Genomic DNA, 25,515 nt, shown 5'->3' with positions numbered 1-25,515 from the left:
CGTGAATAAGAAAAAGAAAATAATAATCATGCGGCGCGAGTCTTTGGTACACTAGTTGCTTGACACAAGTTACTAGTGATTCAAAGTTATTTTGCTTTTGTGTTCTTTGTGAATCAATGGCAAGATGATTGTAACCCCTTTAGATTTTGTAATGTGCTCTTGGTTGAATCAAAGCAAGATGATTCTAACCCTCTATATTTTGCATTACAATATTTGGAGTGAACATTTCTAGGCAATCAACTGCAAACCCAAAAGTGTTGATGAAATTGACTCCTAAAGTATTCAAAGCATTCAAGGTTTTGCTTTTGTTTTTTTTTAGGGTGGGGGCGGGGGCGCGCGCGCACACGGGAAGGGCAACATACTTCCCCTCTTGTTTCATTCACCTTGGTTATGAGTGCTCTTCATCACATGCAGTTGAAATCTTCTGTCTAAGATGAATGGTAGCCTTATGTCTATAAAGGCATGTGGGCACTGTCCCACATATTTTCCTCACATAGACTTGGGCAAAGTAAGATTGGCCCCTTTCCCACTTCATCACAGGTTACATGCCGAGAATGGTCGGGCGGTGTCCAAAAAATGTGAATCCAGCCTAGTAAACGAGTGTGTGTTTTCAGCCTCTATGATTAATCTAGTTATGTTTAGCCGTTGCTGCATGCTGGCCTCAATTAGCTTCTTGTCTCTTGGGGGTAGAAAACAAGGGTGAGAGTTGCTTTGTCCCCTAACCATGGATTCTTCATAAAAGGGCTTTTCTCTATGTGGTGCTTGACACAAGAGAGACTCTGGGCACACCTCTCTTGCTAGGTCTCCTGCTGTAGGCTCATATTGCAACAGCTTTGCATACTCAAGCAGAGCATGTAGCATGTAATCATACACATGCTTCATGCTCACCTCCCTTGTGATGAACCCATGGCCTGCTCTCCCCATGGCCTGTGCCTGTTTGTAAACAAGAGATGGGAAAATAAGGTCACAAGGCTTCTTTTTTAAGGTTTTGCCATTAAAAAGCTGCATAATGGCCTCTTTTAGCTCACCTCCTTTGTATTGTTGTTGCCCCAATCCACAGCAAATTTTATTGAGCTGCATAGCTTGTTGGTTCTGATTGGCCAGAAATGCTTCATGGGCATGAGAGCCCTTGAGAAGAAGTCATAAAACATGGGGTTGACTAGAAGCACTGGTGAGTCACAAGCCATTATGTACTTCAAGCTCACAGACCAACCCCAACCTTCCACATAAATCTTGTATCTGGCATGCCCAAAAAACAATGACCATATCATCATATCATCCATGATAGAGAATAAACATATAATCAACCTCTAAAACCATGGTATAGTGGGTAACCTTGGACTTAATCTTGGCCTTAATCTTGCCTATGCTTGCTTGCATTGCTGAGCTAATCTTAAGAGAATAATCAATGATGATTACAAATAGTAAGAAACCATGTTAATCAATCCTATCATCAAATTATGATGATTAGCACCATGTTAATCGATCCAGTGAGCAAATCATCCATGATTAACACGTAAAGAGAAACCACATTTCACCTATGTTTGCATTGCTGAGCTAGTCTTGAGTTCTCAAAATGAGCTTTGCTTTCGGCATTCCAGTTCTGCACATAAACAACACATTGTCTTTTAACCATTATCAAGTTTGGACAAAAGCTAGCAATGCATTGTCGTCTTCCAACCATTAATCAAGCTAGCACATCACCTCCTTTCATATGCACATAATGAATACCTCTTTTTTTTTTTAAATGTGAGAGTAGGTACATTCTTCCAAAAAGAAATGGAGATCGATAAGGCCAGTTACACACCCTATCCCCACCATCTATGTTGTTCATGCTGCCCACAGACTGTGTCCTACCCATGGGACACAAGTGAGAGGTGTAACTGCCCAAAGATTCTTGATACATGGTGCCCATTTGGGTGGGGCCATCTAAGTTAGGGAATAGAGATGGATGGGCTTCAGGCTGGATATACCAACCCCTGCCCGGAGTCAGCAGGGGCCTATCCAGGTCAACCATCATCATGGATGAACAGGTGATCTTGCCATATCACCCCCCTGCTCCGTCGCATGGGTGGGAAATGCTGTATACAAACTCAGGCATCAGCCCAAGACAGGTGGGCAGCCAGCCCTAAGAATAAACAACCAATATTGAGGGCCACCCCAATATTGATGTCTTGTGCATGTTCAGCCACCTCCAAGGCTCCATGGCTATCGTGGGATTCACTTAGAGACAACAGGCACAGAAAATATGTGAAGCCCCTCATCCCCCCACATGGGTAGGATGTGTACAAACCTTGCTCCTCCATTGTGCAGGTAAGGGCAGCGGCCCTGGTATAGGGATGGGATGGCCCACTCAAGTCTCCACCCATGACCTAGGTGAGAAACGAGGGTAAGCAGAGCCCCGCGCTAGACTTACCTTAGGGGAGTTTCTTTTTGCCTTCATTGTATGCAGAAGCCAAGAATCCCCTTGATTAGTAATCCCCTAGTCTGCTTAATCATTCTACTTTTGGCCAGACTCACCCTACTAAAATGACATGCAGAGATACTATATACCTAGATGAATCCAGGAACATGCCCAAATTCACTTTTTAGGAACATGCATGTTATATACTCATGGTAGTCAACCCACAAGACTATATAACTATCAACTCCATTATGCATAGTATGGACTAGATACTACAAAATCCCCACTAACGTCATCAGAGCCCAATAGTGGGTGTGGAACTCTGTATCAAGATATGCTCTCACACACACATACTCCACACACACACACACACACACACATAAGAGCATATATTCACACAAAGCCCTTCGTACTAAGTTTCTGTCAAACCTCCGGAGATGCAGGGCAGACTCAGCCATAATGAAGCCTAGCACTAAGGGAAGTAGCAAATGGAAAGAATTAGTACAGCAAATAAGTAGTTGATAGGGCAAATGCATCGATATTGAATGAAAAAGGCGAAGTCCTCTAAGTCGAGCATGGGGCTCTGCCCTAAGGCTACAAATGGAAAAAATCAATTACATACCCTTCAAAGACCACTTCATATTTTATATTGCAAGAAGGGTGGATCAAAATTTAACCTTCAAAATGAAATTCTCTGCTACCCTTGATTTGAGGCTGGGATTTAGCCTAGCTGTAAAGCGCCCTAACTCGAAAGTGGGGGTCCCATTGAAATCCTACCACCACAACATCGCATGATGCATCAGTCGTGTGGGTGACAACTTAGGAAGAACCCTTACTGTTTTCTCTCAGTCTAATTCTCAAATGTATGCTTAAAAGATAAAACTAACATGCTTGGCCACATAAGATAACTTGCAAAAAGAGTGTAAGAGAGTGTAAAGACATTTTATTTTACCTGATGGATGACTTCAGCTCCATGGTAGGCACCATTGCAATGCTGTAGCTCTTTCCGCAGAGTGCCGCCTGTGTCCGTGTTCCCTCTCCAGAAAGCAGTTGGGTGTCTTTGCTCCCATAGCAATGCATTCTCTTCTTTCACAATGCCATCAAGCTCTCTGTCCCAAGACTTCAAATCAAGTTCTGGCCTGCAAAAATCTAAATCACTTTGTTCAAAGAATGGCTCAAATCAAATATGCTTAACACACCATGATTAGCTTAGTATGTACTAATATTCCATGTTAATCATCACCCGGTATGCAGTAGACGATTGGAACTCACCATCCCCAGAATGTCCAGTCAGGGAAAGGGATGTCAAATGCATTCGCAGCACTGCAGTATCCGAAGATGGGTGGCGGTGGCAGTCGCCGTGTGTAGCGTCTTTTTGACACTTTCGGGGTATCTTCACATCCAAAGAGCATGTCCACATCAGGCACGAGCGTCGGATACATCTTGAGGAGCTGCAGGAGGCCCCATATGCTGAAAAGGGCCCTTGTCTGAAAGCAAGCCTCATATGGCTCCACATACAATCTGCCCCTTTTAATCACCACTCTAAAAGAGACCAAAGATCTTGCCCTCTTTAGCATGCCTTGTGTAATCCCACCAGTCTCTGCCCATGGTGCCAAATCTTCATAGATGTACCTGAAGTAGAATGGGCATGCTTGTTGATGATCAGATGTGTTTTTGAGAGGATTAGTGGGGATAATTATAGTGTGATTATACTTAGTTAGAGTGTGATTATGCTTAATCACAGTTTGGCAGGTGGAAAAGGTGCATCTGTTTGGTGAGCGTGGCTCAGTGGAGAGTTTTTGCCAAAAATAGAAACTCTGCCACTGATTTGTGTCATTGAAATCGCGCCTTGTGTACCATAAAATCAAGTCATTCTGCATTATAAACGAATTGTTTATATTGAAAAGCTCTTAATTATGTCTTAAACAACATTATTTCAGCTAAATGCTGACAACCCAATTCTAATTGAATCATTGTAAACTGATTTTCTACCGATTTTCGCCTTAACTTTAAGATTAAGGCTCTAATTATTTAAATTTGTGCATACCCTTTATTTAAATTTAGATGTAGAATGTACTTGCAAGAGCATTTTGAATGCAGGCAAGAAATTATTTTACAAAAATGAAACTGAATTCTGGGTGCACGAAATTTCTCTAGAAATGATTAAAAAGCAGTAAAATACCTTGTAATGCCTTGTGCCCAAAAAAGCCGTGGCGAGGAGGAAAGAGAAAAGCAGGCAGAAAAGCAATCCATTCGGCCGCCTAATCATAATCAAGGTACTGTAGTTAGAAAGCTTTTGCATTGGTAACGTAGCATGATTATCACCAAAACAAGAACAGTGATCAATAATCCTCTTTGATGAACTCTCCAAGATGTTACTAGAAGGAAAAAAACAAGAAAGCTTTTAAGGTCTCATGTTGGTGTTCATGATGATGATTTAAACTAGAATGTTTGGGTACCCTTATCCTCCTGATTGCTTGCACGTGTGGGTTGTCAACGTACTTTAAAAGAATGCGTGTCCTTCCATTCACATATAAGCATCTTGAAGCGTTTGAATAAAGATGGACACTGCAACCCACGCCATTTCTGTAGCACATCCTCTTCGTATGCGTGTCTTTCTCAAGTTTATATGAACAGCTTAGGGCTTGAATGAGCATGAACATCAAGCCTATGATTATATTCGATGTGAGGAATCGATGGACATCGACAGAGATCTCAGAGTACATCACAAGGTAGATAATTCCAAATTCATCACTCACGACATTTGAATCTGCTGAGCTACACGTCATTCATCAAGTCACAGGATTTTCGTGCTCGTTTGTGTGAGTGAATTAAAAAAACATACATAAAGTATGGCGGGAAGTTGGCACAGTCCTCCCCGAAATTTAATAAACATAGGAGAACGTGTCCTTCCCCCATTTCCCAAATAGCACTTTCGTATCGAAAGTGGACCAAAACATCTTCATTGTTGAAGGTGGCCATTAGTTGTAACATGCCCATCTTCAATAATACTACATGCCCATGAATTTATGGTCTTTTGTGATGTAAAAGTCAACAATTTTAGTAAACGAGCAGCTTCCACTTAGAATCTTAGAATTCTGAGTCCAAATTCAGAATCTGCGCGTGATCTTACCCTAATGTAGGATTTTACAGCATCCAAAATGGACACCGGATCGAGCATATATGTAAATTTTTAGTTATTTTAAGTTAGAATGCGGCAAGCTTAAACCTTAATAAATGCACGACCGGGTGTCCGATTGACAAACGGTCAGCACCCTTACGACTAGGGAGATATCCCGGACATTTTTGCCGAAAAAAAAATTTCGCACCGTCGGGCGTTCCAGCACGCATTTCGAGGTTGGCATCCCAAATTAGGGATCCCCGCCCCAAAAAGATGTCGTACACACACTCGGGTGCCTGCGCAAGGACCAAAGGCCGACCGCCTAGTGTACGGTTCACATAGACCGCCTAGTGTACGGTTCACATAGACCGCCACGTGGTGGTGGACGCCAATGCTGCCTCTGACCCGGAAGGTAGCTTTTGCCCACGCACAGGCACCACTCCTTTCCCTAGGCTCATGCAAGTCACAGGCCAATGTACTTTCACTATACACCATCATTTGCACCCATGCTTTGCTCTCCCTTTCCCTGCACTGGTACCTGTACCTGCGCCTATATAAACCCCCCTATACCTCGAGGTCGAGACACCCTAGCACCCTGCTCTACCCATACTTGTCATTCTGCCAGCGTCTACACCCGACACTCTGTGCGGTACTGTATCATACTGTACCCAACAGCCTTCCAGCCAGCCATTTTTGCCCATCTCCAAGTAAGCCCTCTGCAGAATATTTCTTTCCTCCTCTCACCCCCTTAAGGAGGGTAGAGTGTCCTTAGCTGCTCTCCACCCCCCCCCCCCCGCCCCCCCTCGTGTGTGTGAATAGACTTAAGGGGAGGAGTCCCCCTCCTCTCCCTCTAGTTGCAACCTTCTCCGAGCAAATCCAGTTTAAGGACACCTTCACCCCCCCCCATTAGCGGTGACTTTAGTAAGGGATTTTAGTCTCTTAGAGGTGATTCACACCTAGGGTTTTTTGCTCATAACTTGAGCAAACGAGCTCCAAATTTTGATCCGACTCAAACGTTGGATTCGTGGCATTGTGGTCTACAAGAAGGCGGGAAGAATGGCTCCTTCATGAAAGTGCAAAATATCACCTCGAGAGACGCGCACATCAACGAGTCTCGAGAAGTTGCTCCAGATGCTGCCTCATCTCTCCCCTTGGGAGCCCCACAAAGAAATAATGACGAGGTTGGCTTGGTCATCGTTTAAAAGAAGATTTTTATTTATTATTTAATGTTAACTTTAAAGAAATTAAGAAAGAGATGCTATTCTTCTTTATACCAAAATTCGTGGTAAAATTGTTGTTTTCTCAAGGAAAGTGATGAAATCTATCATATTCTAGAATTCAGTTTGTAAAGTGTTATCTTGATTGAGTTAAGAAGTACAGGTATATTATTCTCCTGCCTCGACGCGCTAACCGTGATTCCGTGCTTATGTAGCCGGGCGACAACGTTAGCAAGGCCCAGAGTCAACCCAAGGTATCCCTCATACCATTGGGAGAATAAGATTTCGCCAATGGAGGTGAATATTGCGATGCTGCCTAGTTCTGCGGCCCAGACTAGTGCAGTGAATAAGCCCTCCCTAGCCCATAGACATTCCTCTGAGGAGAGGGAGGATCAAGCGATGGAGCCTGAGATGGAGCCTGAGAGGGCGATAGGCCGGCTCAAGTCCTCGCTAGCTACCGAGCGACGATGCTGCCTAGTTCTGCGGCCCAGACTAGTGCAGTGAATAAGCCCTCCCTAGCCCATAGACATTCCTCTGAGGAGAGGGAGGATCAAGCGATGGAGCCTGAGATGGAGCCTGAGAGGGCGATAGGCCGGCTCAAGTCCTCGCTAGCTACCGAGCGACGATGAGGTTTATGGCCCCATAGGGATTGCCCAGTCCGTAAAGGCTGGAAGGCCGAATTCTAGATCATCGGCAAAATAAAGTAAAGGCCTAGATTTGGCTATGAATAACTTTGAACATTGTATCTATTTTTTTAATACTTTGTTTGTAAACATTGTGTATTATTGATAAAGACTATTTAAACGAACCATGTGTAAGGCTTTTAACTAAGAAACTTGTTTATTTATGTCAAATAGTGTGGTAGGATTAATTAGAAAATAAGTTGACGCGTGAGTTGGGGAGGATGGGATGCCTTGATGACGGCAACATCCTATGGACAGGTGGATCCGATTAGTCAGGTAACTTTCCAATAAAATAATTAAAGCTCTACGTTAGATAAATAAATCCCTAGGCAACCCTACTCTAGAGGACTAGGTCACCGGCTATGCCTTGCATAGATAAGGAAAAAAACATTGAATAGAGGTTGCCCAAATTAAAGTCGATCACTCTATGAGTGGTTTGATTTTTGAAATCCTTTAAAAAGACCACGCTCCCCCTGTGTTGAGATATCGAGCTCATCAACAAGTGAGGCGGTGGACACTGATGACCCGCCTGGGGGATAGGCCCCACACTTACACCACTGGCATAATTGGTGACATCATGGGTGATATGCGGCAAGTGGGATGACAGGCTGTGTGACAGCCATTCTAGAGACTGGCATAGTTATAGCGCCAGCTCATTTAGTTGGGTTCACACTATAGAGAACCCTAATATGTATTTGGTTGAGTACCTTTCATATGGTGTGTACTCTTATCTTTGTATATGGGTTGTTGAGTGTTGAGTGAAGAAGAAGAAGATTTTCAGCCTCTCACCTTGTGTGTTCTCTTTTAGGGTTTTGTGAGTGTGTGTGTGCTTGCAAGAGCTCAAGCTCTCTTCTCCCCTACATCTTTTCATGGTATCAAAGCCTGGTTCATGCTAAGGGCTGAGCTGTAAGCAAGAGAAGCACAGGAAGCGGTACAAGGTGTCAGGACTATGGTCCTACGGAAGTCGAACCCTAGCATAAGTTAATAGCTTTCGAAGTCTCGAGAGTATTATTAGTGCTAGCGGGGTTCAGGGGTTAATGGGCGTTAGGGTTTGGTCGATGTGTGTATACATCTAAGTTAGCACGGCTCTTAAGTAAGATGGGCGGCCGGGCTAGGAGGTGTGGACACAGGCCAGGGTTTTGGTATAAAACCCAACGAGAAACCCTAACTCGTCATTATATGGTTGGGAGGTGAACCGACTTCCACCCTCTCTTCTTCTCCACGCCTAGGCTATGGCGGCTTGAGGAAGACGCAGCCGTAGCGGAGGCGTTACATTGGTATCAGAGCAAGCGGCGGCAACGTGACCTGCACGAGAAAGAGCTCGATGCCGCAGCAAAAGAAACGAGCGCAGCCGTCGTCCGTACGGTGACCTCCACGAGCGCAGCCGCCGCCTAAGGCAACGACCAAGGCAGACCGGCAGTCCTAGAAAGCGATCGGTGAGCGATCGGTGGCGCGTCGTTGGCGAGCGCGCGAGAATTCTCCCTTACTTGAGTGGCACAAGGGGGAGGCTTCACCATCCAAGGAGTGGGGTTTTGAACCCACAACCTCAAGCTCCAAGGCAAGTGTGCTATAGCCACTTCACCTTTTCACTTGTGTTGTTCTTCTCTTCAAAAGAGCTCTACTTATTCTTTCAAGGGAGGACACAAACTACAAGGAAAGTGACACAAACTACAAGGAAAGTGACCTTTTCACCTTCAACTTTCCTTCTTTCAATTTGTGAGAGGAGTTTTCTATGCTCCAAGTTTGGAAGTTTTTGGTGGACGGATCTTCAACGACATGCTACATGCAACACACTTTTTTGCATGCATGTGTGATTGACGACTCAAGTGATGATTTCTTCTCGATTTCCGTGCATGCAAGAGGAATTCTTCTACGACGCTTCAATTGGAGTTCGCTTTTGAAGGTAATCCGTTCTCTATTTGTAAGCACGTGCATACCATGGCCTCAGCGGAACCGTCTCATGTTCACTTCGATTTTGAGAATGATATGCATGATGTTAGTGAGGCACACCCTTTGGGTGGTGGTGTGGGTGATTCGCGATAGGCCGTTGCGCCTGATCGGGATGACAACATGACCGATGCCGAGGGTGCGAGTCCAATAGATGATTATGGTTTGGTAGACACGGTAGAGTTTGGGCGTCTCACTTCAAGGGTAGTTGCACTTGAGCGCACTATAACAAATGTCAATACCAATCTCACAAACATGAGCACGCTTTTTACTGAATTTATGGCACGTTTTGCAAGTGGATCGGCGGCAAGTGGAGGGCCTATTCCGATAGTTATGCCTCCTCTTGTTCCAAATCCTACACTAGAATCTATTGCACCATCTGCAACGTAGGAAGGGGCTATGTTGAAAAACGTGAAGCCGCCTGTGTTTAAGGGAGAGGAGTGCGATCGTAACAAGGATGCGGTCCATACATTTTTACACAAGTGGACGGACTTGCATCGCTTACGCCGCACTCCCGCTGCTGTTATGGTCACTGAGACGAGTCTCACACTTGAAGGTAAAGCCTACAAGTGGTGGATGAGTCTACCTATTGAAACTCGCCCTAAGACTTGGGAGGAGTTTGCGGTAGCTTTTAAAAAGGAGTTCTTACCGCAAAACGAGAAAGATCGGAGTTGGACAGCTTGGGACAAGTGCAAGATGGAAGGTCTTACACTTAATCAGTATGTGTCCAAATACCGTGAAGTCATTCTCAAGCTAGACGGTTTGGACGACTTTCAAAAGGTTCATGGGTTTGTTAGAGGCCTTGATAAAGAATATCAGGCAAAGGTTAAAACCCAGTATCCTAAAACTTTGGAAGCGGCTATCCAAAGTGCCCTTATCTTTGGAAGCGGCTATCCAAAGTGCCCTTATCTTTGATGACACCATGGATAAGAAGGGCATGGATAGACCGACCAAATTCAATGGCTCGCAATTTAATGCTAATAAGCGTAAACTTGCCAGCAATTCTACTGAAAACACAAAGAAGTCTAAAGGGTCAAGTGGTCCGTTGTCTCCACAAGACTATGAACGGGCCAAGAAGGAGAAACTATGTTATCATTGCTTAGGTAGTGATCATGAGAAGAAAAATTGTCCATAGTTGCCTCGCAAGAATAAGGATAAGGTCAAGGAAAAGGCTGTACACATGGTGCAAACGCTTCCCTTGGATGCTGATCCTAAGTATTCTGCGGTAGAGGTTTCGCACACTGCCGAGTTGCATGAGTGTAATCTCACTGCATCTATGTGGCAAGAGACAGTTGGACCACATGATTTGGTCCGTATGCATGGCTCCATTTATGGTCGTATTCTCATTGATGATGGTGCCACGCACAATTTCTTGAACTATGCATTAGTTAAGAAATTAAAGTTGTCGGAGACAAAGAGTTCTCATCATTATGTGGTGTCCACCATTCAGGGGGATGATCACGATGTGTGGGATACTCTAGTACGGCAAGTGCCTGTGTTTGTGCAAGAACACACTATGGTTCTTGACTTCCAAGTGATGAATATGTCTCGTGCGGATGTCATCTTAGGACGGGAGTGGTTGTATGGGTTAGGGTCATCACTCAAAAGGAGTTATGAACATAATACATTTACGTTTGAGGCCAATGGTAAGCATGTTTTACTTATTGGGGAACGTGATGTACCCCCAACACCACTCATATGTAATGCCGAACTCTCTTTTTTGGAGCATAGTAATCAAATAGAAGAAGTCTATTTTTGTTATTGTGTGTCTCAAACTAGTGGGTTTGATGTACATGATGTTTCTTCTTCAAATGAATCTTCCTCAGCGATGCCTTCTTTCTCTTTACCTTCTTCTAAAATCTCTTTAAATAATCTTAAGCAACCAGTTAATGCTTTGTCTTTGCAACAACTGTTACAAGAATTTAAAGATATTTTTCCTAATGACTTACCAGAGGGTTTGCCACCCGAACGAGCTTTGCCTCATCGCATTGATGTCGTTCCGGGCACCAAACCAATTAGTAAGCCGTCGTACAGGCTTAGTGCGACTGAAGCAGCTGAGGTGGAACGTCAGCTTGCTGATTACCTTAGTAAGGGCTTCATTCGCCATAGTGCTTCACCATGGGCATCGCCCATTCTTTTGGTGAAGAAAAAGGATGGATCCATGCGCATGTGTGTGGATTATCGCTCCTTGAATGCAGTAACCATTAAGAACAAATACCCACTACCTAATATAGATGAGTTGTTTGATCAACTCAAAGGTGCGAAGTATTTTTCTAAAATTGATTTACGTTCAGGATATCATCAAGTGCGTATTAACGCTGATGATATAACCAAGACTGCGTTCCGGACTCACTTTGGACACTATGAGTTTTTGGTTATGCCGTTTGGGCTTACTAATGCCCCGGCAACGTTTATGATGCTTATGGATAGCGTACTAAGGCCGTACTTAGGCAAATTTGTCATTGTCTTTCTTGATGACATTTTGGTCTATAGTTCGACTTTAGAAGAGCATTTGGAACACTTACGAAAAGTTTTTCAGTTACTACGCGAGAATGCACTTTACGCGAACGAAAGTAAGTGCGAATTTCTCAAGGATAGCATACAATACCTAGGTCATGTAATTTCTGCAGACGGAATTGCTATGGATGCTAGTAAGGTTGATGCTATTATGCGATGGCCAACACCTCGAAGTAAGGAAGAACTTCAAATCTTCTTGGGAATGGCAGGATTTTATCGCAAACATGTGAACGGTTATGCAAAGATTGCCGCTCCCATGACTGATCAATTGAAAGGTGCGGCAATCACCTTTCAATGGTGTGAGGAGCAACAACGTAGCTTTGATAAGCTTAAAGTTGCTTTGGCTACGGCTCCCATCTTGGCAATTGTGGATCCTCAAAGACCATTTGTGTGATTGAAACGGATGCCAGTGCTAAGGCAGTGGGTGCGGTTCTCATTCAAGATGGTCATCCTGTTGCCTATGAGAGCAAGAAGCTCAATCGTGCTCAACAACTACTCAGCTTATGAGCGTGAGCTCTTTGCCATCATATATGCCTTACGAAAATGGCGACATTACTTATATGGTGCGCAATTCGAGATTGTTTTTGATCACGAAAGCATAAAGTGGTTTATGAACCAAACAGATTTGCAGGGTCGAAAGGCCAGATGGGCTGAGATCCTTCAGGAGTATGATTGCAAGCTACGCTATCGCAAAGGACGTTACAATATTGTAGCTGATGCTTTGAGTCGTATGCCTGGAATGAAGGGATGTAATGCATGAAAAATATGAGTAATCACCATGTAAACATGATGCCTAAGTGTGTTTAGTCTCTCACCAAGAGAATGGAAATAGCCTTCCACAAGCCAAGAGAGAAGCCATGAGCTCCAAGAAACATAAGTTTCCATTTCTAAAAATGATCATCAAAAGTTACAACCATGGTCCAAGTCCCCTCTTTTATACATGGACTTGTCCCATTATTAACCCTATTGAATAAAGTTCCTACTTTATTACAAACCATCCCTTCCCAAAGATTTTGTCCTCAAAATCAATAACATGTACAATCTCAAAGTATGAGACTCTAATGTAATCAATGGGAAGTGGTTAAGAGTTCTCAAGTACATCCAAAGCACATATACAATGAAAATCCGGATGTATACAAGTCCACAAAGCTTCAAGCCCAAAGTGTATGAGTGGGACTGTTATGACAGCCCTTCTAGTCGATGAAGACCCTTGAAAATCCTTCATTTAGACTCCATATATTGGGCTGAAAATGATATGTACACTCAGCCATATGTAGCCCACATCATAATCTTTCATTAGGATACGCCATGAAGCTTGTTGGAGTAGAAAAATAGGCCCAATAGTAGACCTTCCCAAAGCTGTCCAGAAATTACAGCATGTATACTTCTCCTCATATTACCCAATTTGCTCAAGTAAACCACACCACTTGGTCACGGAAAGTCATCCACCACAAGTAAGCCATGTTGTTGGTCATACTCCAATGATTGCCAAGTAGCCTCATCCATGGGTAATTGCTTCCATTTGACAAGGTATTCATCAATATTCCGATTCCTCAACTCTCTTGTCCTCTTGCCAATAACCCTCTCCGGCTCATAAATGATCTCACCTTCTTCATTCATGGGTGGAAGCTCTTCCATCTCTTGAGGCAAAGATCCCATAAACCTCTTAAGGTTAGATACATGAAACACATTATGGATCCTTGTCGAAGAAGGCAAATCCAACTTGTAGGCCAAATCACCAACCCTCTTGATAATCAAGTATGGTCCATAATACCTATGAGCCAATTTTGAGTTGGTTACACCTTTGAGAGTGTTATGCCGACTCTTGGGAAGCTTCAATAGCACATAATCACCCTCTTGAAACTCCACATTCCTTCTATGAACATCCGCATTAGCCTTCATGACATCTTGAGCCTTCTTCATATTGTCCTTGCAAAGTTGAAGAAGTCGTCTCATTCTTTCCAACTCTTCTTTTGCCAATGTATTGACCACTTTGTCTTCATGGAAGGCTATCGATGGCACATGTACTTGATATCCATAGAGAGCCTCAAATGGTGACATGCCAATACTCAAATGCTTGCTTGAATTATGGCAAAATTCAGCAAAATAAAGCCACTCATCCCAAGATGTTTGCATGTCATGACAATAGTGCCTCAAGTACACCTCAAGCCATTTGTTTGTGCACTCCGTTTGCCCATCCGTTTGAGGGTGATAGGCCGTAGATGGAGTGATTTGAGTACCCAAGCTCTCATATAATGACCTCCAAAAAGTTCCCATGAACTTGGTATCTCGATCACAAACTATGTTGAGTGGCAAGCCATGTATCTTGAATACATGTTCCAAAAATTGTTTGGCAATATGAGATGCTCCATAAGTGGTCTTTGAAGCAATGAAATGGGCTGATTTTGTAAGCCTATCAATCACCACAAATATTTGATCCCATCCATGCTTTGTCTTTGGTAGACCCGTGATGAAGTCCATAGAAATGTGAGTCCATTTACCATCCGGAATAGGTAATGGATGAAGTAAACCACTTGGGAGCTGATGGCTATCCTTATTCTTTTGACAAGAAGCACATTTCATCACAAACTTCTTCACATCTCTCCATATACCTTTCCAATAAAAACTCTTGCTCACTTTATCATAGGTTTTGAGTACACCAAGATGGCCCGAAAGTGGTGAAGAATGCATCTCATGAAGCACCTTTGGTATGTAGAATGAGGTAGGAACCAAATACACCTTATCCTTGTACCACAAGAGACCATTGTGAAGCTTGTAATGAGGAAACTCTCCACCATCACCTTGCTGTAATTTGGTATAAATATGGGCAGCACCTTCATTGATGAGGTATTCCTCTTGAATCCCCTTGATCCATTCACTATATACCTCCATGATTGAAGTTGTAGCGCATGCCCACATTCTAGACAATGCATCCGCCACTACATTGTCCTTCCCGGGGGTGTGTAGAATATCTCAAAATCATATCCTTGAAGTGTGGCCAGCCATCTCTTTTGCTTTGGAGAAAGATTTGGTTGGGAGAGGAAAAATTTCAGCACCCTATGATCACTTCTCACCTTGAAATGAGCACCATAAAGATAGTGATGCCACTTCTTGATGGCATGAAGTATGGCTAGCATCTCTTGCTCATAAACATGAAGCCCCATCTCCTTTTCGGTAAGCTTTCTGCTTTCAAATGCAATGACTCCATGCTCTTGATACAAAACTGCCCCAATTCCTCTACCACTTGCATCCGCCCTCACATAAAATGTCTTTGCAAAATCCGGACATACAAGTATAGGGGCTGAAGTGAGCAACTCCTTGAGCTCATTGAAGCTCTTGTTGGCAATGGAATCCCAAAAGAAAGCCTCCCTCTTGAGCAAGTCGGTAGTAAGAGGTGCCGCAATGGATGCATAATGTTGCATGAATCTTCTATAGAAAGAAGATAATCCCAAAAATCCTCTCAATTGAGTTGTATTGCTTGGTGTTGGCCACTCTTTGACACATGCCACTTTCTTAGGATCAGCCCTTATGCCATTCTCACCCACCAAGTGCCCAAGATATTCCACTTCATTGACCATGAATGTGCATTTGCTCTCCTTTGCATAAAGCTTGTGCTTCCTCAACACTTCAAACACTTGCTTCACATGACATAGATGTTCCCCTTTGCTCTTGCTATAGATCAAGATGTCATCGAAGAACACTAGCACAAACTTGAAAAGAAGGGGAGCCAATATCCGATTCATCAATGCTTGAAAAGTGGCCAGAGCATTTGTAAGACCAAAGGGCATCACCATGAAGTGAAACAATCCCCTTTCCGTCCTAAATGCTGTCTTCTCTTCATCACCTTCCTTCATCCTTATTTGATGATATCCCGATCTCAAATCAATCTTGGTGAAGAACTTTGCCCCTTTGAGCTCATCAAGAAGATCATCAATGCGAGGTATGGGATACCTATTCTTGATTGTGACCTTGTTCAAGTCACGATAATCAATGCACATGCGAAAGGATCCATCCTTCTTCTTCACCAAGAGAACGGGAGATGCAAATGGAGATTGTGAAGGTTGAATAAGACCCATAGCAAGCAAATCTTGCACTTGCTTAGCCACTTCCTCTCTTTCTACCTTAGACAAACGGTAAGGAGGCTTGTTGACAACCTTTGCATTCGGTTCAAGTACTATGGCATGGTCAATCTCCCTCTTAGGTGGTAGACTCTTTGGCACTTGCAAAATATCTTCATACTCCTTAAGAAGAGTTGCCATTCCCTCATCTATGTGCTGTCCACTGCCTTCCATCCCCTCTTGGGTAACATGTAACACATAGATAGTGCCAAAAGCCTTAATCTCTTTCTTGAGTCGCCTTGGAGTGATCAAAGAGAGCTTCTTAGGTGCATTTGCAGCAAGTACCACTTGTTGCCCATGATGTAGAAAGCTCATGAAACCTTGTTGAAGGTTCATGTGAATGTCACCAAGTGAAGCCAACCAATCACACCCCATGATAATGTCGATGGGACCCATATCCAAAACCACCAAATCACCTTCCCAAGTTTATGAAGAGGATAAAACCACTTTTGTAGAAGGGCAAACCAAGTTAGTCTGCTCACTTTCCCCATTTGCCACTTGCACTTGGAACATTGTAGGTGTCTTCTTTGTGTTGAGTTTGAGAGAGTTGATGGATTTAGAATTGATGAAGCTATGAGAGCTCCCGGAATCCACAAGAATATGTGCAACCCTCCCATTGATGGTCCCCACCAACCTTAGTGTGCTTGGGTTCTTGCAACCCGCCAACAACTCTTATGAGATAGAGCATATGCAAGCTGAAATTTCTGCATTGGTAGGCATGTCTCCATCCACAAGGCTTTCCTTAACTCCACCTCCTGGATCAAACGGAAACTCACCATCCTCCGTGATGAAAGAATGGTCTTCAAGTGACTCCTCATGTGCTTCTTCATTGCAATCCTCCCATTCCTCAATGTCATGAGAGTCATCCTTGTTCTCTTCCTCATCCATGAGGATCATAGTGGCCACAATCTTCTTTGATTTGCACACATGCCCGGGTGACCACCTCTCTTTGCACTTGAAACATGGCCCTTTGCTTCTCAACTCCTCAATCTTTGGATCATCCATTCTTTGAGTCTTCTTGAAGATTTGAAAGGGCTTCTTCTTCATGAAGTCACTACTCTTTTTGGCATCAAATTGATGTATCCCATTCTTTGGCTGTCCACCCCCAAATGATGTAGGAGTTCTTGGATTAGAGAATGGTAATGTAGAGGTAGGACCTTTCCCAAAATTGTAAGAAGTAGTGGTTGGTTTGAGTGTGTCTTTGGTGAAGGTCATGGGCTGAGACCTCTTGTACTTTGGCTCATAGAGTTCAGCTAACCTCATAGCTTCTTTGAGAGAGCTAGGCCTTTGAGCCGACACATCCGCCTTGATGAAGTGTTCAAGCCCATGCACAAACTTTTTCATCTTCATGTCTTCACTCAAGCCTTCCACGTACATTGAAAGCTTCAAAAATCTCTTGATGTAATCTCTCACCATTATCCCCTTTTGAGAAAGCTCATACCATTCTTCATGGTATCGGTCAAGCACTAAGGGTGAAATGAAGGCCAAGTTCATCTCCCGCTTCAATCCTTCCCAAGTTGATGGCGTGTTCCCTTGTTTGACCAAGTGCCTCCACCATTGATGAGCATAATCTTCAAGATGTAAGGAGGAGAATTGTACCATATCATGCTCACTTTTTGGGTAAAGTTGGAAATAAGTGTCAAGCTTGGTAGCCCACTCCTCCAACTCTTGCGGAGATGACCCGTCACCTTTGAACTTTGATAGTGAGATTTTGTCTTTGACATCCTTGGAAGATATGTGGGATGGGTTATCATGTTGGGTAGAGGGCTTGAATCTTTGCATCTTTGAGTATGACTCCATAAATTGTGCAAAGTCTTTGTAATCCCTCTTGATGATATTCGACAATTCCATCCACTTCTCGTGAGCATCCCTTTGTCTTTGGTCAAAGGACATTTGATTCCAATCGAGTGCAATCTCCCCATCATTCACAAACGCCTCATCCTCTTCCCTTGAATGCATTGCCCTAGAAGAGGTAGGACCCTTTGATGCATTAGGGTGAGACAAACCCGAATGAAAAGAAGGAGGAAACATATCCTTGACAAGAGGTCTCCGTGCATCCGCCATGAATCCCCAAGTGGATGCTCCCAATGGATCCTCTTGTACGGCCTTCATGGAATCCTCATTCAAGATGCCCTTACCTTTTCTTTGCTCATAGTCACCATAATTCCCATGCTTTTCTTGTGCTTGAGACTTCCCAAACTTGTCCTCCATCACACCAATCCGTGAGGATAATGTTTCAAAATGAGAATCAAGCTTGGAGTCTAAGGTCTCCAACCGTTGTACAAGCATTTGCATGAGGGTGTCATGGTTAACCGCCGCTTGTGTCCCTTGAGAAATTTGATTATATACATTGCCCCCATTGTCTTCATTAATGAATGCATCCCTTGCATCCATATTACCTTCCATGTCCTCATCACCAATGATCATGTCTTGCACAACATCCCCACCCTTGCGTGGTCTTCCCTTCGGCATAGTGAAGAAATGCAAGATGTTGGTAGAATGCCCAAATGATGTCGGAATTGGACAAAAGATGGTTCTATGGGTAGGTAACGGTGTCTACTATCCTCCCAAATGAACACAGTAAGAATTAGGTGTGGGCAAGTACTCTCTGTTTTAGGGTTTGTGCAGGACAGCTGAAAGTAGTAATTTGGCTCTAAAATGCAAAATATATGTCAGAATTAGGATTTTGACGGCTCTATAGAAAGCTAACGAAAGATAGAACCTACCCCTAAAAGCATTTTGATTTAGTCAAAGTGGAAGTATATTCTGTTTGACTTTGACTAAAAAGTCAACATGACTACTTTGACCGAGATTGTGATATCCGATTAAGGGGTTCTATGGCTCATTTGAAAACTCTCAAGGAGTAGAATAGAGTCGTGTAATCACTCGGACCTAATCCCAAAAACCCTAGGACTAAATTAGGGTTTTGTAAAATCCCAGAAATTCTCAAAATTCGGTCCCAAAGCTCAATCCGGCTACAAATGATTGGTGTTTCTCCCCTTGGTAGTTGTGAATAACTCTTCAAGTGTATCCATGGGGTAAATCTCCAATCAATAAGCTTGTTTGGCTCCCTTGTTGGAAAAATTCCGCCATAGTCTCCTTTGTAATTGGAACCAAATCTCAAATGGAAATGCAACTTCTCAAATCACAATGCAATACTCTTTGTATCCCACAATGTCATGAAAGATCATATGCACTCTTTGTCCATCAAAGCATTTGCAATATCCACACAATATGACGGAAAAGGGGCCCCATTGCCCAAATGCATCCACAAAGTCGATGGTGAGGATTGTTGAGGACGCGCGTTGAAGCTTGCCGATCTCCCGGCCAAGCTCTTCTCACCCCTTCACCGAGTTTTCCTCCAAGGTGAAGGTTGAGGCCATTTCTTCACACCGGTGTACCTAATCCCCCTTTGTACCGCTTTTCCAAGGCAATCACGGCACAAAGAGTTCAAGCCATTCTCCCCTTGGCCTCTCCAACCAATGCCAAGGTACCCTCACACATTGCTAGATTCTATAGAAACTTGAAGTGGTAGCAATGGTGAGTGTAGGTACAAAATGATGTGGATAATATCAAATGATAGAACAAGTTTGTTGGCTTACAAGTATTGAGCATGACTCATGCCCTTTTACAATTTAGAACTCACCAATAAAGCATGGACTCATGCCTCAATCCATCATCCAAAAGCTCCAACACAAACCAACAATTCACAATGCCCTCACCATGGCATTTGCATAAGCATTTGTTAACCACAATCAAGGCATTTGCAATTGCATTCCAACAATCCCTTTCACATCATATTGACAAATGCATGCTTCCAAAACTTATGCTCTCTTATGCCCATGTGTAAAACATAGCATTGGCATGGCTATGTATAGCATCCATAGTGTCCATATGGCATCAAGATGAGCATGAGGGACTCCAAAGACATTGCATAAGCTTGCTATTCCATCAATGGCATGCCAAATGAGACATAATGAAGAAAATCCCCCAAAATGTGATCTATGAATTGGCCAAGCTCATGTGGAATCAATTCCTTTCACCATTGCCATTAATAATGCATGGAGAAGCAATATTGGCATGTGAATGGTCAAGCTTTAATGGCTAATTTCTAGAAATTAGGGTTTCTTCATGTGGAAAACCCTAATTCATTCCATTGCTCACAAATGCTTCAAATCTTGCAAAGGATGGATGTAGCAACTCACCAATGGTCCTGGAAAAGCTTCAATGCTTGAGATTTGTTGATGGAGATGAAGATTTGAGCCATTTTACCTCTGATTTTCAGCCATGGAGGAGTTGAAGAAAATCCACCATTCTCCCATGAAGAAGCTTGCAAATAGCCACCAAAGTCACCAATCAACTAAACTTAAGCTATCTCAAGCATTAGCTAAGCTTAAGCTAAGCTTAGCTTAGCTTCCTAGCCCTAATTTTGACGCCGTGCGCCGTTAGGCTGCCCCGATCGACGCGTTTTCATCAGAGAGGTCTCCTTCATGTGAAGATGCAACCCTATTGCTCATAGAAAGTGCTAAAGGTGCTCCAAAATGACCCGGTTTGCTCCCACCATAGCTAGGGTTTGCAGGAAAGCTCCTTTAATCAAAAACGTTTTGGATTAGTGATGCTTAAGTAGGATTAGTGATTTCCCCCAATTTTTGGTCCAAAACTTTTAAAAAATTTGGTCCATACCCCCAGATTTGGTCCAGAAAGGGCAAAAAAATTGGCCAAAATCACTCAAAATCTAAGCAATCTACATGAAATGCTCACCATCCCCATGAGATTAATCAAGATTAGAGAAGATTTGTCAAGAATCACTCAAGGATTACAAGAAAATGAGAAAAAAAATTAAAAGAAACTCAAATTTTCAAGCAAATGTTCCCAACAACCCATGCATGCCCATGATCAAAATCAAGAGCTCTGATACCAATTGGAATGAAGGGATGTAATGCATGAAAAATATGAGTAATCACCATGTAAACATGATGCCTAAGTGTGTTTAGTCTCTCACCAAGAGAATGGAAATAGCCTTCCACAAGCCAAGAGAGAAGCCATGAGCTCCAAGAAACATAAGTTTCCATTTCTAAAAATGATCATCAAAAGTTACAACCATGGTCCAAGTCCCCTCTTTTATACATGGACTTGTCCCATTATTAACCCTATTGAATAAAGTTCCTACTTTATTACAATGCCAGAGATTAATTCGCTGTTATTCACAGAGTTGAAAAGCGAATTGTTAGAATCTTTACGAGGCAAATGCAAGCAGGATTCAACATACTCAAAGGTGTGGAATCATGTTCAAATGAGGGGTCCCTCTCACTCAAACGGTAGTGTTCCCAGTTCTTCCACAATGGTTCTTCTTTATCACAAGATGAACTATAGCGATGGAAAAACTTTTCCATCGATGATGGATACTTACTCCACAAGGGGAGAGTTTGTGTTCCATTGGACTTAGACACTAGGCGCCAAATTCTTTTTGAGTGTCATGATAGTCCAAGTGCAGGTCATGCGGGCATTCGCAAAACGTATGCTCTCGTAAGAAAGCATTTCTATTGGCCTGGACTTCACAAGGATGTTACTGACTATGTTCTGCAGTGTCAGAAGTGTCAAGTGAACAAAGCAGAACGTCTTAAAGCTGGCGGGTTACTGCATCCATTAGAGATTCCCGACGGAAAGTGGGAAAGTATCTCTATGGATTTTATAACGGGCTTGCCCACAACGAATCATGGACATGATGCGATTTAGGTAATCGTGGATCGATTAACCAAGCTTTGTCGGTTTGTGCCTACTAAGAAAACAGTTACAACTCCAGAATTGGGACGCCTTTTTGTGGAGAATATTTACCGACTTTATGGCTTACCGTCCAATATTGTCAGTGATCACGATCGCAAGTTTAACAGCCATTTTTGGCGAGCAGTATTCAGTAAGCTGGGTACTATGTTGAACCTTAGTACAGCTGATCATCCGCCGCCCCGCAGACAGATGGTCAGACTGAACGTGCTGGAAGATATGCTTAGGGCATATGTCAGCAAAAAACAATCTGATTGGGAGTCTTATTTGCCTATTCTTGAGTTTGCTTACAATAGTGCAAAGCATGTCTCGACAGGCTTTAGCCCTTTCATGTTGATGTATGGTTTTCAGCCACGTTCACCAGTGTCGGTGGGACTGGCGAATGAGAAAATCAGTCAGGTTAAGGATTTTATCCAAGACCATATGGATATGTTGCGCCTTGCACGATTAAATGTTCATCAAGCGCAAGATCGTTACAAGAAGTTTGCGGACCAGAAACGTAGGCCACTTCACTTCCAAGAAGGTGATTGGGTGTTTCTGAAGGTACCAAAAAATTCCACCAGTTTAAAAACCGGTCCCGAACCAAAATTGTCGCCCCGATTTTGTGGACCGTTTAAGATACTCAAGAAGGTGGGCCCAGTAGCCTATAAACTTGAGTTACCAGCACATTCTAAGGTTCATCCCATCTTTCACGTAAGCCATTTGAGGAAACGCCTTATGGGTCATGAAAGCCCGGTGGATGATTCTTTCTTATTAGAATATGTGGAACCTCCAATACTGCCTCATGAACCAGAAAGAGTATTGGATTACCACATGTTACGTACTCGCCACCAAGTTCGGAAACAAGCTCTTATCAAATGGAAGGACCGTCCCGAGGAAGGCTCCACTTGGGAAAACATTAGTGTAATGAGGAAACGTTTCCCCACTTTTGTTTTCGAGGACGAAAACTCTTTTCAAAGGGGGGAGTAATGTCAAGACTATGGTCCTACGGAAGTCGAACCCTAGCATAAGTTAATAGCTTTCAGAGTCTCGAGAGTATTATTAGTGCTAGCGGGGTTAAGGGGTTAATGGGCGTTAGGGTTTGGTCGATGTGTGTACACATCTAAGTTAGCACGGCTCTTCAGTAAGATGGGCGGCCGAGCTAGGAGGTGTGGACACAGGCCAGGGTTTTGGTATAAAACCCAACGAGAAACCCTAACTCGTCATTATATGGTTGGGAGGTGAACCGACTTCCACCCTCTCTTCTTCTCCCACTCCTAGGCTATGGCGGCTTGAGGAAGACGCAGCCGTAGCGGAGGCGTTACACTTTCCTCAAGCCGCCATAGCCTAGGCGTGGAGAAGAAGAGAGGGTGGAAGTCGGTTCACCTCCCAACCATATAATGATGAGTTAGGGTTTCTCGGGTTTTATACCAAAACCCTGGCCTGTGTCCACACCTCCTAGCCCGGCCGCCCATCTTACTTAAGAGCCGTGCTAACTTAGATGTGTACACACATCGACCAAACCCTAACGCCCATTAACCCCTGAACCCCGCTAGCACTAATAATACTCTCGAGACTCCGAAAGCTATTAACTTATGCTAGGGTTTGACTTCCGTAGGACCATAGTCCTGACACAAGGGTAAGAGCTTCAACTACTCTTCCCTATTTGTGTTGGCGACTACACCCTTGTCGGGAGCTCTACGGGAGGCACCGACAAACGATCTCTGATTGAGGAGCTTTCTTTGCGGGAGTAAAGCTATAGGGCAACTATACTATCCTATAGGGCAAAGTTTTTCGGGCCGAAAATGCGTTTCGGGCGCATCAGGACCTCCGTTTTTCAGAAAGCAAGCGATTTCGAGCACTGCGGGTAAGTCATCAATTCTCTACGCAGAACTCTGTTTTAAGAACTGCAAGAAGACAGATTGGTTATGCAGACACTGTGTGTGCTACAAGGAGGTCAATAGTTGCCATTGGGTGTCTGTATGCACATTGAGGTCACTGGTTGTGCAATTTGAGTGTACTACAGTACCGCTACAGAAAATACAGCAGTTTGTGCAGGACAAACCAGAGAGCTGTTTCTGGTAAATTTGTGTGTCTGGCAAGATGTCAAATGATGGCATAAACCAGATTGTTGCTAAGAAGCTTGATAAGAACAACTTCCATGCTTGGAGGTTTAGGTTGACGAATTTCCTGATGGGAAAGGGTTATTTGGGACTACATATAGAAGGTGAGCATAAAGAGGCACCGGAGATACTGGAGATCAATCCGACTGTTGTAGATGTGAAAGAGTTCAAGGATTGGAACCAGGGAGCCAGAAAAGTTATGTATTGGCTCTCTATCAGTACACAGGACACCATGATTGGGCACATACAGGATGCCAAGTCCCCCAAGGAGGCGAGGGACACCTTGGTAAAACTCTATGAAACAAATACCAAGGCACGAAAGATACAGTTGAAGAATGAACTTCAGAAAAAGAGTATGTCTGTGAATGACTATGCATTGAAGATAAAGGGGTATTGTGGAATCCCTTGCATCTATTGGCGTTTCCGTAGATGATGATGATAAGGTGGAAGTCTGTCTACGTGGTCTCGGGCCATAATACAAGGCGTTCAAGACGTCTATTCAGACTCGGGAAAACATTCCCAATTTTACAGATTTGGTGTCTATGTTGATTATAGAAGAGAAGAGCTTGGGTGAAGACCAATAGTATTCACAAAACAAAAACAGTTCAGAGCAACAGGTCTACACAAGTTTAGGAAGAGGACGAGATAGAGGAGGCCGTGGACATGGTCAAGGAGGTGGCCGAACAGGTAATCAGAATTATGGCCAGCAGCAACAACAACAACAATCCCAAAATTCACAACAACAACACACAGGTGGAAGAGGCCAATTCAGAGGCAGGGGGAGTCAAAGAGGTCATGGAAATTGGCAAAGGCAGTATAATGATACACGTGGATGCTTTTATTGTGGTAAGCCTGGACATGTGCAGGCAGATTGTTATAAGAAGCAAGCTGACATGCAAAATGGGAAATTGCAGCAAAACAACTATGCATCCTCAAGCAGAAACAATGAGGATAATGAAAGGTTGTTTGTTATGCAGCATGTTATTAATGCCATGTCTGAAAATGTTAAAGCATCATATAAAGATGATGTATGGTATGTTGTGGTGCTTCGAACCCCATGACAAGTCATGGGGAGTGGTTCAAGGAGATGAAAAACCTTGAAAGACCAGGTTTTGTGGAAACAGGGGATGACACTGCTGCTCATCCAATTGCCCATGTTGGAGATGTGCCATTGTCTATGCAGGATGACAAAGTGAAGTACCTTGCAGATGTACTTCATGTTTCGAACATAACAAAGAATCGGGTTTTAGTTGGCCAGATGATTGAGCAGGGTTTGCAGGTTCGGTTTAACCCTGATGATTGTTATGTTGAAGATTTTAAAGACAAGTGCAACTTGGTTGCAAAAGGCAACAGAGTGGGCAGAATGTTTAAATTGAATGTAAACATGCCTGAAGTGAGTGCTGCGATGTTTGCAAATGGTTCAGGAATTGTTGCAGACACAGACATTTGGCATAAAAGAATTGGACATGTGAATGTGCAGAGAATGAAGTCTATGCAGACTAAAGGAATTGTGACGGGGCTGCCAAAATTTAAAGTTGAAGGTATGCAAAGAATATGTGAAGCATGCCAATTTGGAAAGCAAACAAAGCATGTATTTTCACGTAACAAAAATGTGAGCAGAAATG

The 25,515-nt window shown here is 43.4% G+C and overlaps 1 protein-coding gene across 1 annotated transcript; it reads right to left on the bottom strand.

Annotated features, from left to right (window-relative positions):
• Window positions 1-534: 534 nt before the first annotated feature.
• On the bottom strand, window positions 535-4,753 carry LOC147611397 (uncharacterized). The gene is made up of 7 exons (XM_086784898.1): window positions 4,587-4,753; window positions 3,677-4,036; window positions 3,357-3,543; window positions 3,082-3,177; window positions 1,539-1,603; window positions 1,029-1,239; window positions 535-933 (listed from the first exon to the last, which is right to left on the bottom strand). The coding sequence occupies exons 1-7, from the start codon at window positions 4,655-4,657 to the stop codon at window positions 535-537; spliced, it is 1,389 nt and encodes a 462-aa protein (XP_086641024.1). The 5' UTR covers window positions 4,658-4,753.
• Between the last annotated feature and the right edge of the window lie 20,762 nt (window positions 4,754-25,515).

The sequence above is a fragment of the Cibotium barometz genome, chromosome 47, assembly GCF_041138505.1.
Source record: "Cibotium barometz isolate CiBa-2024 chromosome 47, ASM4113850v1, whole genome shotgun sequence".
In the NCBI taxonomy this organism is placed as follows: Eukaryota; Viridiplantae; Streptophyta; class Polypodiopsida; order Cyatheales; family Cibotiaceae; genus Cibotium; species Cibotium barometz.
Note: the sequence above shows the minus strand (reverse complement) of the source record. Positions and strands in the feature narration are given on the sequence as shown.

Coding starts and splice junctions, on each gene's coding strand:
- LOC147611397 (XM_086784898.1), bottom strand. CDS start 4,657: ATGGATTGCTTTTCTGCCTGCTTTTCTCTTTCCTCCTCGCCACGGCTT. Junction 4,037..4,586: donor TGGGCACAAGGCATTACAAG/GTATTTTACTGC, acceptor ATTCTACTTCAG/GTACATCTATGAAGATTTGG. Junction 934..1,028: donor GCAACAACAATACAAAGGAG/GTGAGCTAAAAG, acceptor GTTTACAAACAG/GCACAGGCCATGGGGAGAGC.